The sequence below is a fragment of the Oryx dammah genome, unplaced genomic scaffold, assembly GCF_014754425.2.
Source record: "Oryx dammah isolate SB20612 unplaced genomic scaffold, SCBI_Odam_1.1 HiC_scaffold_28, whole genome shotgun sequence".
NCBI classification, from domain to species: Eukaryota; Metazoa; Chordata; class Mammalia; order Artiodactyla; family Bovidae; genus Oryx; species Oryx dammah.
In genome coordinates, this window is record NW_024070212.1 from 110,568,721 (window position 1) to 110,584,212 (window position 15,492).

The following is a 15,492-nucleotide window of genomic DNA, read 5'->3' on the forward strand; positions in this document are numbered from 1 at the left end:
CCATTTCCTTCTCCAATGCATGAAGGTGAAAAGCGAAAGTGAAGTTGCTCAGTTGTGCCTGACTCTTTGTGACCCCATGGACTGCAGCCTACCAGGCTCCTCCATCCATGGGATTTTCTAGGCAAGAGTACTTGAGTGAGGTGCCATTGCCTTCTCTATATCTATATATATATATATATATATTTTTTTAAATGGCTTCCGAGGTGGCGCTAATGGTAAAGAACCCACCTGCCAATTCAGGAGACATGAGCTGTGACAGTCGCTCAGTTGTGTCCGACTCTTTGCGACCCCATGGGCTATTCAGTCCATGGAATTCTCCAGGCCGGAATACTGGAGTGGGTAGCCATTCCCTTCTCCAGGAGATCTTCCCAACCCACAGATCGAACCCAGGTCTCCCACATTGTAGGTGGATTCTTTACTGTCTGAGTCAACCAGGAAGCCCAAGAATACTGGAGTAGGTAGCCTATCCCTTCTCCAGCAGATCTGCCCGGCCCAGGAATCAAATGGGTCTCCTGCATTCTTTACCAATTGTAGATTCTTTACCAACTGAGCTACCAAGGGACAAGAGACATGGGTTCGATTGCTGGGTCTGGAAGATCCCCATGGACAGAGGAGCCTAGCAGGCTACAGTCCATGGAGTCAGACACTGCCGGGAGCCAGCGTGAGGAATCCCACCTGTGACAAGGTCATGCGGCAGAGGCCTGATGGGCAAGGCGAGTCAGGCCTCAGGTTTTCCCCATGGGATTTCCTAAGCATGTACCCCCAAAACCAGAATCTGCCTGCTTTTCCACTCTTCTGACATTCTCTGGAAAAAGTTAACTCAGGGCTTCCATCTTCTGCATTTGAAAGGAATATTTCAGCTCAAACCCCCTCTGATAACTCTCTAGCTTGCCTAACAGGTTCCCCTGGACTTTTTACAGCTTGTGAATTGCTTACAGCCCCCCCAACCATGAGAGGCACAAAGCTTAAAGCATCTTAAAGATACAGAGCCTTTTCTAAAGAGCTAAAAATCACATTGGTGACGGATTTCACTGTTGACTCAATGATTGCTGCCAGACCTCCATATTTTTTATCTTTTAGGCACCTGGGAGGATGTTAATCAATGTAATCGGGATGTAGAAAAAGGTGTACAGTAGTTTTGATGTTAGCAATACTAGACTTTTGAGTTAATTACTTTTCTTTGTTATATATCACTGCACTCCTCTTGTGTCCTTGCTATGTAAGAATGTAACTTTATTTAGTGCTTTCTGAGAGTGGCACCAGACTTTGGGAAGAACAACACAAATAAGTCTTCTGGTTGACAAACCCTTAGAAAAGGGCCGTAAAATGTTAATTGTCCCTCTGGCCAGAAGATGATGTAAATCACCTAAGACTTGTGTATACAATTAGGTATGCAGAGAGAAAGCCTGGTTTTGATGAGTCAGGGCTGCTGATGCTGCATAATTTTGTATTACCCATTGATCTCTATGTACAGTCAATAAGGTATAAAAGGTCTTTCTAGACAATAGAGGCCGGGCCAGTCACTGGACTGGTTTCCCCTGTGTCTTCTCTTTACTCTAATTTCTGGCTGAATTCCCATCTGGGGCGTGGAGGCTCGCCATGTCTACTTACTTGCCCTGGCTTCTAAGATCCGTAAGAGAGGGAGACCAAGGCGGGCCACCCTCTGATATTCAAATGGACGCTGGTGGCCTAACGTAGATGGTGCAAGCTCCTTGTCTGGAACTTTATTGGCTTTCCACGTAAACCAAGTTATTCAACCTTTTTTCTCCACTAAATTTTCCTACTACACTATTTCTTCCTAATCTAATCTTATATTAACAAATAAATAAGTTTTTCCTTGCCCATGCCATCCATGCTTCAAATTCCCTAGATCCACCGGGGCTGGACCCCAGCAAGACACAAGTGAAGCGACTTAATACATACATAGTTTATATACTTTATATTTTATATATAGCAGCATGTATATGGTCTGGAGAAGGCAATGGCACCCCGCTCCAGTACTCTTGCCTGGAAAATCCCATGGATGGAGGAGTCTGGTGAGCTGCAGTCCATGGGGTCGCTAAGAGTCGGAAACGACTGAACGACTTCACTTTCACTTTTCACTTTCATGCACTGGAGAAGGAAATGGCAACCCACTCCAGTATTCTTGCCTAGAGAATCCCAGGGAGCCTGGTGGGCTGCCGTATATGGGGTAGCACAGAGTCGGACACGACTGAAGAGACTTAGCAGCAGCAGCAGCAGCAGCATGTATATGTCAATCCCAATCTCCCAATTTATCCCTCTCCACTCCCTTACACCCTGGAAATCATAAGTTTGTACTCTACGTTTGTAACTCTAGTTTGTATTTGTTTTGTGGATAAGATCATTTGTACCCTTTTTAAAAAATATTTCACTTATAAGCAATATCATAGGGTATTTGTGTCTCTCTGCCTGACTTCACGTGGTCTGATAATCTCTAGGTCCATCCAGAAACACTCTGGATTCTGGGTGGTAGTAGCCCACGAGGTGTCTGATCTGCACTCATGCGGCTTGGAGCCCACTATGCTATTTTTGCTTTAATTTTTCAGAGGAGGAAACTGAGGTCCCAAGAGGTCAGGAAGTCCCACTCACCCAGCTGCAGAGCCCGAAGGGGAGCTGTGTCCTCCCAAGCTCCAACCCCTCCACCGCCCTGTTGCTGTCCTTCCAGACCCTCCCGGGCCCTGGTTTCATTCAAGGGGCGAGCTTGGCTCAGGCTTCCTGTGGCTCATTCTGATTCAGCAAGACTGTGGAGCGAACTAGGCAGATTGCTTCCTGACTCATGACAGGCAGCATCCTAACTAGGTCAAGGCTGGGCCTGTACACCGGGAGCAGGTGAGTGGGTGGAGAGGTCCCAGCCTCCCGTAGGTGTTTATAGGCACAAGCTTGACAGAGGCGGCCTTGAGGCTCCAGGTGAGGCTGGAGGATACGAGAGTTGCCCTGTTCTAGAAGCTGGGTCCCCACGGCCTCTGCTCCCACCCCTGTCTTCCCACCCAGATCCTTAGGATCCAAATTGGAACACGCTCCTCGAGGCACGACTTTCTCAACCAGTTGATCCACCTGTTTCTTTGTTGGCATAAGTCAGAGCTCTTCTGTACCAGGTAATCATGGAATGAGGGTGGGATTCTTGGGGATGCTGAAGGCCACGGTGATTTTAAAGATCCGGCCAGCTCATGGCCCCTCAACCCCTAGATAACAGTATCCGCTCTGTTCTCAGGGTGTCCAGAGGACATGTCAGATGGGGAACATGGGGAGAAGGCTCATCTCAGGAGAGCCCCTAATTCTGCCCATGATTTATCAATGGTCTGAACTTGCAGATCGATGCTCAGTGGCAGGGTGTGGAGAGATGTCCTCTCATTTTGGGATGGGAATCCCGGCAAGCTGGACCCGAGCAGAAGTGTTGGGGGTCCTCTGGAAGTGTGGTCTTTTTAGGAGAGGCTGCCCAAGCTTTAGGCTCCCGCCCCACTGCCTGGCTCTGCCAGTGTTGTTGGCAGACAAGGTGCCCAGAGCTGCTTGCTTTGGAGAGAGGCATTATTTCAACATGGTATCCAGGGGCAAATGTTCCACCCCAACCTGCCCCAAAGTCAAGGCTCTTTCTCTGGGAAGGCTGCAGGGTCCTCTCTCCTGCTCCCCAGATTTACTGGCTCTCATTGTTCTGGGCTCCCGGAGGGCAGGGACTAGGACCCATCTGTTCACTTGTTTCTTGGCACACAGAAGGGGCACAGTGTGGATTTATAAACTGTGAAAGCATCTTCTGAAAGTGGGCAAGTGAATGCTCGTGACGGGGCCCCTGGATCTGGATGGTGCCTGTGAGGTTGTGTTCCCAATGGGAGAGAGAGAGAGGCAGGCAGGAATCCTCCACTGCTGGCCTTTTTCTGAGCAAGGCTTTCAGGCCTCAGAGTCCCGGCTGTATGTCTTTTGCTGGGCAGTCCCAGTGGTTAGGGCTGCAGGTTCTGGAATCCAGCAGACCCAGGCCAAATCCACCTGCTGCCTCCCTGATCTACTTCTCAGCATCCCTGCTTCTGAGATGCCATGTGGAGACAAGTGAGTGTCAGTTATAAGATGTTTTTCTCTGGGCTCAGCACCCACAAGGCCACAAACTGCAGCAGCTGCTGTAGCATCAGTTGGGACTTTCTGAATCGCGGCTAGGCCTCTATTTTTGACCTCTGAAATGGCAGCTTCTTGAAGTTCAACCGTCGAACACTGTCCTCTCTCTGATTGCCTGATGCCATGGGTCAGACTGGGTTGTGCTGAAGACCTTCCCCTCCCCCAGGAGTCAGGTTCTTGTTCAGCCCCCTCCCTGGAGACAGCAGGACCACGAGACACCCCTACAGCTCCCTTCTTGCCAGGTGGGGAGAGTACCTAGGAAGGTGGATTTTTACGCAAAGATGCACATAGCTCAGTTGGTAAAGACTCTGCCTGCAGTGCAGGAGACCCTGGTTCGATTCCTGGGTCGGGAAGATCTGCTGGAGAAGGGTTAGGCTACCCATCCCAGTATTCTTGGGCTTCCCTTGTGGCTCAGCTGGTAAAGAATCCGCCTGTAATGAGGGAGACCTGGGTTCAAACCCTGGTTTGGGAGGATCCCCTGGAGAAGGGAAAGGCTACCCACTTCAGTACTCTGGTCTGGAACATCCCATGGACAGTATAGTCCATGGGGTCTCAAAGAGTCAGACACGACTGAGCGACTTTCACTTTCACTTTTTTTCACACACCTCTTAGGAGTGGACCTACCACCAGATTCTGAGTTTTTGACTGCTGATTCAGTTGTCTTCCCACTGGGCCAGTCGGAGGTCGCTGCTAGTTTGGAGATAGAAGAGGGTCCAGTGGGCCAGCTAACTATGTGAGGCATCACTGGAAATGTCATGAGATGCAGGAAGATGGCATTTTCCAGAACTCCTCTTGGAGGCAGTATTGCACGGGGTTAGAAGTGTTTTTAGCTCCAGCGCAGACACTGGAGGGTTGAGTGAACTCAGTTTCCCCATCTGTACAATGGGATGATAAAAGTGTCTGTGTCATGGGGATGTCATGAGGATTAAATGAATGGATAGTTGTAATTTGTATTGTAAGCAATAGAGTCTGTAGATACAATTTACAAAACATTGAAAAATTATTGTAGGGTACTTAAAGAGTGTCTAGCACTTTTGAAGAGCCACTGAAGTATTTGCTGTTATTATTACAAAGACGTTTGGGAACTGGTGTTGCTGGTGGGTGTGTGTGTTTGGGCCCGCACTGAGTGGCTGAGGATAGAGAAGAATTCTTAAGCAGACACTGGGGTCCCCCTTTTCCTCCCCACTCCCCTGTCCTATGCCAGGGCGCATACATGCTCAGTCTGACTCTTTGCAGGTTCCTCTGCCAAGAGGGCCCTCCAGGTTCCTCTGTCTGTGGAGTTTTCCAGGCAAGAATACCAGAGTGAGTTGCCACTGCCTACTCCAGGGGGTCTTCCTAGCCCAGGGATCAAACCCATCTCTTGCACTGACAGGCGGATTCTTTACCACTAGTGCCGCCTGGGAAGCCCCGTCCTGTGCCAGCTTTGGTTCTAAATACACATATGACACATACTTACACCAGCAGCCCATAGGGGCTGGAGTTAGCATGCATCCACAGCCTTCCCACTCCACGGCAACATCTCTCACACAGGGGCGTCATCGTCAGCCTCACAGGTTTTACAGTACAAGGCATTTGTGGGCATTTGTGAGGTCACATAAGGCTATCCTTGTCAGGTCCTTGGACAGGTCTCAGCCCTAGTGATGACTATTTGGTTTGGGGCAATAATAATAACCCACTCATCCCTGCTAGAACAGAAACTTCACAAGGCCGGGATCTCTGTTTCATCCACGAAGCATCCCAAGTTTCTGGCACAATGCAAGCACGAGGGAGGAACACGGTACAATTTTGCAATATGAATGAATCAATTGTCCCTGCCCTACAGGAGATTAGGGTCTGAAAGAGGAACCCAGAAAACAGTCACAGAGGCTGTGGAAATCAATTCAGACTACTTTAAACTGGGACACGCTCAACTCCTCCCCAATTTGCTCTCCCAATCCTATTCATTCTACTGCTTGCCCTCTCTCACCTGGAAAATAATAGACTCACTTTCTGCCCCTTTTCCCCTGAAGCCCAAAGAAAGATTTCCTAGAAAGTAAATCACGTAAGATCACTCCCTTGTCTAAAGCAGTTTGAAATCTTACCATTGCCTCCAGGCTGAAGTCCAGCTCCAATGGCCAATAAGCACACGCAGAGGTGCTCAATGTCATTAGCCATCATTGTATCAAATGCCAATCAAAACCACAGTCGGGTACCACTTCACACCCTCTGGCATGGCTGTTATTAAAAAAGACACAATAGCCAGTGTTGATGAGGACGTGGAGGCTTAGAATCTTAACACATTGCTCATAGGAATGTAAAGTGGTGCAGCTGATGTGGAAACAGTCTGGTAGCTCTTCAAAAAGTTAAACATGGAATTACCATCCCACCCAGCAATTCCTCTTCTAGGTAAACACCTAAGAGCTTAAACAAACCCTTGATCGATTTTCTAGAGGACACTGTTGAACTGCATCTTTCTACCCTATTTTCATTTCTATTTTTAATTATACTTCTTTCCCATCTAGGTTTCTTAATAAAGTTTCAACTTAGCAACACCATTATGTATTACAAGCCCTGTTCTCTTGGACTGCCCTTTGTAGGTCTAGATTTTATGATGAAGACTGTTCTTCCACCTGTGTTTAGGCAACCACATATTCTTAGACAATCACGTATCCAAGCAATAATATTCATAATGGATCGAGTAAAATAATGATAGATTATATTTCTTTCTCAAAAACATTGAATTAAGTTTTAAATAGATGATACACGTACATGGTAGAGAAAAAGCAAGCAATTGTAAAGGCCAGACAGAATGAAAACTGCAATCACAGAAACCTAGCCAATCTGATCACAGGGACCACAGCTTTGTCTAACTCAATGAAACTGTAAGCCATGCCATGTAGGGCTACCCAAGACGGACAGGTCATGGTGGGGAGTTCTGACAAAACATGGTCCACTGGAGAAGGGCATGGCAAACCACTTCAGTCTTTTTACCTTGAGAACCCATGAACAGTATGAAAAGGCGAAATGATAGGATACCGAAAGAGGAGCTCCCCAGGTCGGTAGGTGCCCAACATGCTACTGGAGAAGAGTGGAGAAATAACTCCAGAAAGAATGAAGGGATGGAGCCAAAGCAAAAACAATACCCAGTTGTGGATGTGATTGGTGATAGAATCAAGGTCCAGTGCTGTAAAGAGCAATATTGCATAGGAACCTGGAATGTTAGGTCCATGAACCAAAGTAAATTGGAAGTGATCAAACAGGAGATGGCAAGAGTGAACATCGACATTTTAAGAATTAGTGAATTAAAATGGACTGGAATGGGTGAATTTACTCAGATGATCATTACATCTACTACCTTGAGCAGGAATCCCTCAGAAGAAATGCAGTAGCCATCATAGTCAGGAAAAGAGTCCAAAATGCAATACATGGGTGCAATCTCAAAATCAAGAGAATTATCTCTGTTCATTTCCAAGGCAAACCATTCAATATCACAGTAATCCAAGTCTATACCCCTCAACCACTAATGCCAAAGAAGCTGAACGGTTCAATGATGGCTGACAAGACCTTCTAGAATTAACACCAAAAAAACAGATGTCCTTTTCATCATAGTGGGCTGGAATGCTAAAGTAGGAAGTCAGGAGATACCTGGAGTAACAGGCAAATTTGGCCTTGGAGAACAAAATGAAGCAGGGAAAAGGCTAACAGAGTTTTGCCAACAGAACACACTGGGTCATAGCAAACACCCTCTTCTGACAACACAAAAGATGACTCTACACATGGACATCACCAGATGGTCAGTACTGAAATCAGATTCATTATATTCTTTGCAACAGAAGCTCAATACAGTCAGCAAAAATAAGACTGGGAGTTGACTGTGGCTTAGATCATGAACTCCCTACTGCAAAATTCAGACTAAAACTGAAGAAAGTAGGAAAAACCACTAGACCATTCAGACGTGACCTAAATCAAATCTCTCACCATTTATACAGTGGAGGTGACAGATTCAAGGGATTAGATCTGATAGACAGACGAACTATGAATGGAGGTTTGTAACATTGTACAGGAGGCTGTGACCAAAACCATTCCCAAGAAAAAGAAATGCAAAAAGGCAAAATGGTTGTCTGAAGAGGCCTTACAAATAGCTGAGAAAAGAAGAGAAGCAAAAGGCAAAGGGGAAAAGAAAAGATACATCCATCTGAATGCAGAGTTCCAAAGAATAGCAAGGAGAGATACAAAAACCTTCCTAACTGATCAATGCAAAGAAACAGGAAAACAGTAGAATGGGAAAGACTAGAGATCTCTTCAAGAAAAGTAGAGATACCAAGGGAACATTTCATGCAAAGATGGCCACAATAAAGGACAGAAATGGTATGGACCTAACAGAAGCAGAAGATGTTAAGAAGAGGTGACAAGAATACACAGAAGAACGGTACAAAAAAGATCTGAATGTCCCAGATAACCACGATGGTGTGTTCACCCACCTAGAGCCAGACATCCTGGAGTGCAGAGTCAAGCAGGCCTTAGGAAACATCACTAATAACAAAGCTAGTGGAGGTGATATAATTCCAGCTGAGCTATTTCAGATCCTAAAAGATGATGCTGTGAAGGTGCTGTACTCAATATGCCAGCAAATTTGGAAAACTCAGCAGTAGCCACAGGACTAGAAAAGGTCTGTTTTCATTTCAATCCCAAAGAAAGGCAATGCCAAAGAATGTTCAAACCACCACACAATTGTACTCATCTCACATGCTAGTAAAGTAAGGCTCAAAATTTTCCAAGCCAGGCTTCAACAGTACATGCACTGAGAACTTCTAGATGTTCAAGCTGGACTTAGAGAAGGCAGAGGAACAAAAGATCAAATTGCCAACATCCATTGGATCATAGAAAAGCAAGCAAGAGAATGCCATAAAAACATCTGCTTCTGCCTCATTGACTAGGCTAAAGCCTTTGACTGTGTAGATCACAGCAGACTGCAGAAAATTCTTAAAGAGATGGGAATACCAGACTGCTTTTACTTGCCTCCTGAGAAATCTGTATGCAGGTCAAGAAGTAACAGTTAGAACAGGACATGGAACAACATACTGGTTCAAAAATGGAAAAGGAGTACATCAAGGCTGTATATCGTTACCCTGCTTATTTAACTTATAGTGTTCTTGCCTGAAGAATCCCAGGGACGGGGGAACCTGGTGGGCTACCGTCTATGGGGTCGCACAGAGTCGGACACGACAGAAGCGACTTAGCAGCAGCATGCAGAGTACATCATGTAAAATGCTGGGCTGGATGAAGCACTACCTAGAATCAAGATTTCCGGGAAAATATCAATAACCTCAGATATGCAGATAATATCACCCTTATGGCGAAAGCAAAAAGGAACTAAAGAGCTTCTTGATGAAAGTGAAAGAAGAGATTGAAAAATTTGGCTTAAAACTCAGCATTCAAAAAACAAAGATAATGGCATCTGGTCCCATCACTTCATGGCAAATAGATGAAGAAACAATGGAAATAGTGATGGACTTTATTTTGTGGGGATGCAAAATCGCTGCAGATGGTGACTGCAGCCATGATATTAAAAGACGCTTGCTCTTTGGAAGAAAAGCTATGACCAACCTAGACAGCATATTAACAAGCAGAGACATTCCTTTACCAACAAAGGTCCATCTAGTCAAAGCTATAGTTTTTCCAGTAGTGGTATATGGGTATGAGAGTTGGCCCATAGAAAAAGCTGAGCGCTGAAGAATTGATGCTTTTAACTGTGATGTTGGAAAAGACTCTTGAGAGTCCCTTGGGCAGCAAGGAGATCAAAGCAACCAATCCTAAAGGAAATCAATCCTGAATATTCACTGGAAGGACTGATGCTGAAGCTGAAGCTCCAATACTTTGGCCACCTGATATGAAGAACTGAAAAACTGACTTAATGGTAAAGACTCTGATGCTGGGAAAGATTGAAGGCAGGAGGAGAAGGGGACGACAGAGGATGAGATGGTTGGATGGCATCACCGACTCAATGGACATGCATTTGAGCAAGCTCCAGGAGTTGGTGGTAGACAGAGAAGCCTGTCATGCTGCACTCTATGGGCTCACAAAGAGTTGGACATAACTGAGCAACTGAACTGAACTGTAAAGGGTGTGCAGAGGAGGCCATTTGACTCAGACCTCGCCTTGCTTCCTACTTCCCTCCCCAGACTCACATCACAGGTGGGACCCCCCAGAAAGCAAGCTCCAATGCAGAATGTTTATAGGGGAGCTGCCTCCTGGGGTCAGTCCCATTGAAAGGAAGGGAGGATGGTGGGGGTTGTGCAGAGGGAGAAGCTGGGCTGAGAATCTGAAGGACACTCTGGCTCAGCCCATGGGGAGCCCTGGAGCTGGGATGCTTTAGAGTATCAATCAGGACAAGGGGATCAGGTCTGTATATTCTGGGCAGGCCAATCATCCTTCGTGCAGTGTGACCAGGAGGAAGTTCTTTTCAGCCACCTGAAGCAGCCCCATGTGGCCCAGCACCAATGGAGTTCACGTCATTCGCGGTCACCAAGTTCCATTTGGCCCTGGCCACCCTTTTCGTCTGTGTTAGTCACGCAGGCAGGTCTGTAGCCATGGACTGTAGCCTATGGCCCATCCATGGAATTCTCCAGGCAAGAATACTGGAGTGGGTTGCCATTGCCTCCTCTGGGGATCTTCCTGAGTCTGGGGGATTGAACCTGGGTCTTCTGCATTGCAGGCAGATTCTTTACCATCTGAGCCACCAGGGAAGCCACACTTTTTAGCCAAATGCTTTTTTTTTTTTTTTAAGATTTTTTTCAATGCAGACCATTTTTTAAGTCTTTATTGAATTTGTTACAATATTGGAGGCGGTTGTTTAGTCCCTAGGTTGTGTCTGACTTTTGCGACCCCATGAACTGTAGCTCACCAGGCTCCTCTGTCCATGGAGATTCTCCAGGCAAGAATACTGGAGTGGGTTGCCATTTCCTTCTCCAGGGATCTTCCCGAATCCAGGGATTGAACCCAGGTCTCCTGCACTGCAGGCGAATTCTTTACCAGCTGAGCCACAGGGAAGCCCATATTACAATATTGCTTCTGTATTTTTTTTTATGTTTTGGGTTTTTGGACATGAGGCATGTGGGATCTGAGCTCCCTTACCAGCAATTGAAACTGCACTGTCTGTACTGGAAGGCAAAGTCGCAATCACGGGACCAATAGGAAACTTCCTAATGTGTTTATTTGTTGACTTTTTATTTCTGCCTTCATGGCATGTGGGATCTTAGTTCCCTGGCCAGGGATCAAACCTGTGCCCCACGCAGTGAAATTGTGGAATCTTAGCCACTAGACCACCAGGCAAGACCCCTGAAATGCTTGTTTTTAAGTTTCATTTTCTTGTCGCTGTGGAGGATCCCTTATGCTTGAATGAGCTGTTAGGGGCCTCTCTGTTCCATTCCCAATGCCCTGCCCCTTCCCCAGGATTGGAGTCCACATGGAGGGGCAACTGGGCCTCAGCTTCAGCAACCTGGAGAGGAGAACCTTAAGAATCAAGGCTTCCCCCCACCACCTTGGGCTTCCCTGGTGGCTCGGATGATCAAGAATCTGCCTGCAATGCAGGAGAACTGGGTTCGATCCCTGGGTTGGGGAGATCCCCTGAAGAAGGGACTGGCTACCCACCCCAGTATTCTTGCCTGGAGAATTCCATGGACAGAAGAGCCTGCTGGGCTACAGTCCATAGTGTTGAAAGAGCTGGACACGACTAAGCCACTAACACTTTCACTTTCCCCACCCTCTCCTACCCCTCCTTTCTTTCAAAGACAACTTTCTGGGGCTCTGGATTTATATAAAGCTCACACGTGTCAGTTTCTGGTGGCTGGACAGTTGCAGAATGCCACTCAACCCTCCTCCCATCCCACCAGAGGCTCAGTGTTTGGTTAAGAATATGCTGGGTCTGGCAAAAGTAGTTGCAGGTCATCACAAATCTGTCATAAGGAGGTAAAAATACAACACGAAATACACTTTCCCAAATAGCTGTTCCTAACACCTCATGGACGGAGGTGCTGCCAGACTCCATAGGAGGGAGATGAGGGAACAGGGGCTTGGCGAGTAATAATGGGGGATGAACCCTGTGTGGGAGGGGGACAGGCCCCCAGTGTGGTCGGCTGGCCCAAGGGGTGAGCTGCACCTGCCTGGGAGGGAGGCCCTGGCGCATCTCAGGACCGGACTGCCAGGGACTCATCTTTTCTTCCTGTGTCCCCTTCCAGCACCATGGCATCCTGCCCCGTCCTGCAGAGGGAGAGGGTGTTCCAGTCGGGAGCCCACGTCTACAGGATCCCGGCTCTGCTCTACCTGCCTCAGCAGAAGACCCTGCTGGCCTTTGCAGAAGAGCGGACGAGCAAGAAGGATGAGCATGCCAAGCTCATTGTCCTGCGCAGGGGAAACTATGACGCATCCACCCACCAGGTCCAGGTATGGCCAGACAAGGGTACTGCCGCTCTGCTGGGCATATGGGGACCAGCCCACCCTTACACAGCTGAGGTCTGGGGGCCAGAAGGCTCGAGGAGCCACCAGCGATGGACAGAGACGGTATCCCCCAGTGATCGCCCGGATCTTGCACGGGTTCACCCAGAACAAGTTTGGCTGGCCTGGCGGCATCTGCTTTGGTACAAGTCAGCTGGGGAAACTGGTTTTGGAAAAGATTCCCCTATATCCTTGAGATGCTGAGGGAAGACCAGCTCAGCATCACCTATCTGGGAGGCAGTTTATCCTCTGAGTAAAATTAACCTGGGGTGGGTGGTTGGGGCGATTGCTTGGGTCCTGAAGTTCCAACATGTAAATAAGTAATTCTGATGAAGATCCCCAAGGCTGGCTTATCACATATGAAGATTTAATATTGTTATTATCTTAACTATGTGGTCATTGTTCCCTTGTAGTTGCTTAGAGCATGGGTTTGAAGCAGAGGGACCTGGGTTCATGTCCCGGTTCCACGGCTAACCAGAAGTACAGCCTTGGGAGGCTCATCTACCTTATCTAAGCCTCTCAGTCTGCAGATGGAGGATGGAGGTAGTACTACCTGTGCCCCAGGAGTTAGAGGTTAGGATTAGATAAGACCATGGGTGTTAGACCCTCGGCCCGTGTCTGCCCTTAGACTCACTCACTGGGGGATGGTTATTAAGTAATAGGAGCTTCCATGCTAGTGGTAAAGAACCTGCCTGCCAGTGAAGGAGACATAAGGGATGCCGGTTCGATCCCTGGGTTAGGAAGATCCCCTAGAGGAGGGCATGGCTACCCGCTCCAGTGTTCTCGCTTTAATGAAGAGGGATAGACAGCAGAGTGGCAGCATCTACGACAGAGACTCGGGGACTGTGGAAGCTCACTGAGTCCTAGGGTCATGGTGCTACCCCCTGGCAGACTGCATTAATAGAATATGATGTATAAAAGATGGGAGGTGATTATCACACTCGGTCTCACCCTGGCAGACCGTTGGTTATTCCTAAGGCTTTGCTTTTCAAGAAGGGGAAGCTGGACGGAGCTGTTAAGTTGAAGGATCCAGGACGGAGCTGGGCAGGGCTGGTGCCTGAAGCATCTTTGTACTTGAGGTCTAGCATGTCATGGGTGCCCTGGATGGGTGCTGGAGGGATTGGGTGGGGTTGGGTCATCTTGCAGGGAGTGAGGCGGAGCCCTGGCTCCCACTCTGGGAAGTGTTGTGAGGGTGAATGAACGCTAGACCAAGAATTCTCCTCCACGACCCCCTCATGCTAACTCGCCCGCCCCCAGAGCGCCCCCCTTGCCACGGTCACTGGCCCTCTCCAGGCTGTGCTTCTCCTCCTCTCCTCTCCCGCAGTGGCACTCACAGGAGGCAGTTTCCCAAGCCCAGCTGGAGGGCCACCGGTCCATGAACCCAAGCCCCCTGTATGACGAGGCCACGGGCACCATTTTCCTCTTCTTTATCGCCATCCCCGGGCAGGTGTCGGAGCATCACCAGCTTCAGACCAGGGTCAACGTGACGCGGCTGTGTCAGGTCACCAGCCCAGACCATGGCAGGTCGTGGAGCCCCCCTACCGACCTCACAGACTCCGTCATTGCTTCAGCCCACAAGGACTGGGCCACATTCACGGTAGGCCCCGGGCACTGCTTGCAGCTGAGCAATCCGACGCGGAGCCTGGTGGTGCCAGCCTATGCTTACCGCAGCCACTGCTGCCTGAAGGCGCCTTCCCCCTCCGCCTTCTGCTTGGTCAGCCACGACCACGGGCGCACATGGGTGAGAGGGAGCTTTGTGGACCAGGATACCCTGGAGTGCCAGGTGGCTGAAGTCAGGGATGGGCAACAGAGGGTGGTGATTCTGAACGCGAGGAGCCCCCGCCGAGCCAGGGTCCAGGCCCAGAGCGCCAACAACGGCCTGGATTTCAAGGAGACTCAGCGGGTGCAGAAGCTGGTGGAGCCCCCCCACGGCTGCCAAGGGAGCCTCGTCGGCTTCCCCAGCCCCCACGCGGGCTCCGAACCCCCAGACTGGTGGCTGCTCTACACCCACCCGACTGACCCACAGCAGAGATCCAACCTGGGCGTGTACCTCAACCGGTGGCCCCCCGCACCCGCAACCTGGTCAGAGCCCACCCTGCTGGCCCCCGGCAGCTGCGCTTACTCAGACCTGCAGAGCATGGGCACCGGCCCTGACGGGTCCCCCCAGTTCGGGTGTCTGTATGAATCGGACGATTACAAGGAGATCGTCTTTGTCGTGTTTACCCTGCAACAAGCCTTCCCAGCTGAGATTTTGCCGCAGTGAGCGGCGAGCCCGCTGGGTGCGGCCCACGAGGGCTTTGCCCACCAAGGGGCTGGTGGTTCTCTTCTGCCCAGGCCCCTCTGGCCTGGGGAGGCTGCCTCTTGCTTCCCTCTGTTGAACGTGTGATCAAAAGGGTGCCTAGTGTGTGTCTGCTGCTGGGCTCCTTTCCTCTGTTGTCTCAGCCTCCCCAGAGGATTCTATTTTCAGCCCAGCAACTGAAGGAACCTGGCTTCTTGGGGCCCCTGGGGCCAGCCTGCAGGCTTGCTGCAGGTCTTCATGAATTATCTAGTCCAGCCCATTTCTCCTTAGCTCATCACGTTCCTGGGCACAGGCTGGGACAGAGATGCAAATTAGCAGAGATGTGTGTGTATATTTCTGTGTCTGTGTGTGTCTCTCTGTGTATTCTCAATGCTTTAGAGCAGGGACCATGAGCACGGCTTTGCAAGGAGGCAAGGCAGGGTCAAGGAAAAGTAAGCTGGCTTATATTTTTGTGTAAGTTTCCCAGGGCTGCTGTAAAAAAGTACCACCAATTTAGTGGCTTAAAAGAACAGAAAATTACTCTCTCACAGTTCCGGAGGCTAAAAGCCACAAATCAAGGTGTTCACAGGGCTGTGCTCCCCCCAAGGGAGCACGGGGCA

The 15,492-nt window shown here is 49.0% G+C and overlaps 1 protein-coding gene across 1 annotated transcript; it reads left to right on the top strand.

Annotated features, from left to right (window-relative positions):
• Positions 1-12,342: 12,342 nt before the first annotated feature.
• Positions 12,343-15,085, top strand: NEU2 (neuraminidase 2). The gene is made up of 2 exons (XM_040231785.1): positions 12,343-12,543; positions 13,919-15,085. Exons 1-2 carry the CDS (start codon positions 12,343-12,345, stop codon positions 14,855-14,857), a joined length of 1,140 nt encoding a protein of 379 aa, XP_040087719.1. The 3' UTR covers positions 14,858-15,085.
• The last annotated feature ends 407 nt before the right edge of the window (positions 15,086-15,492 follow it).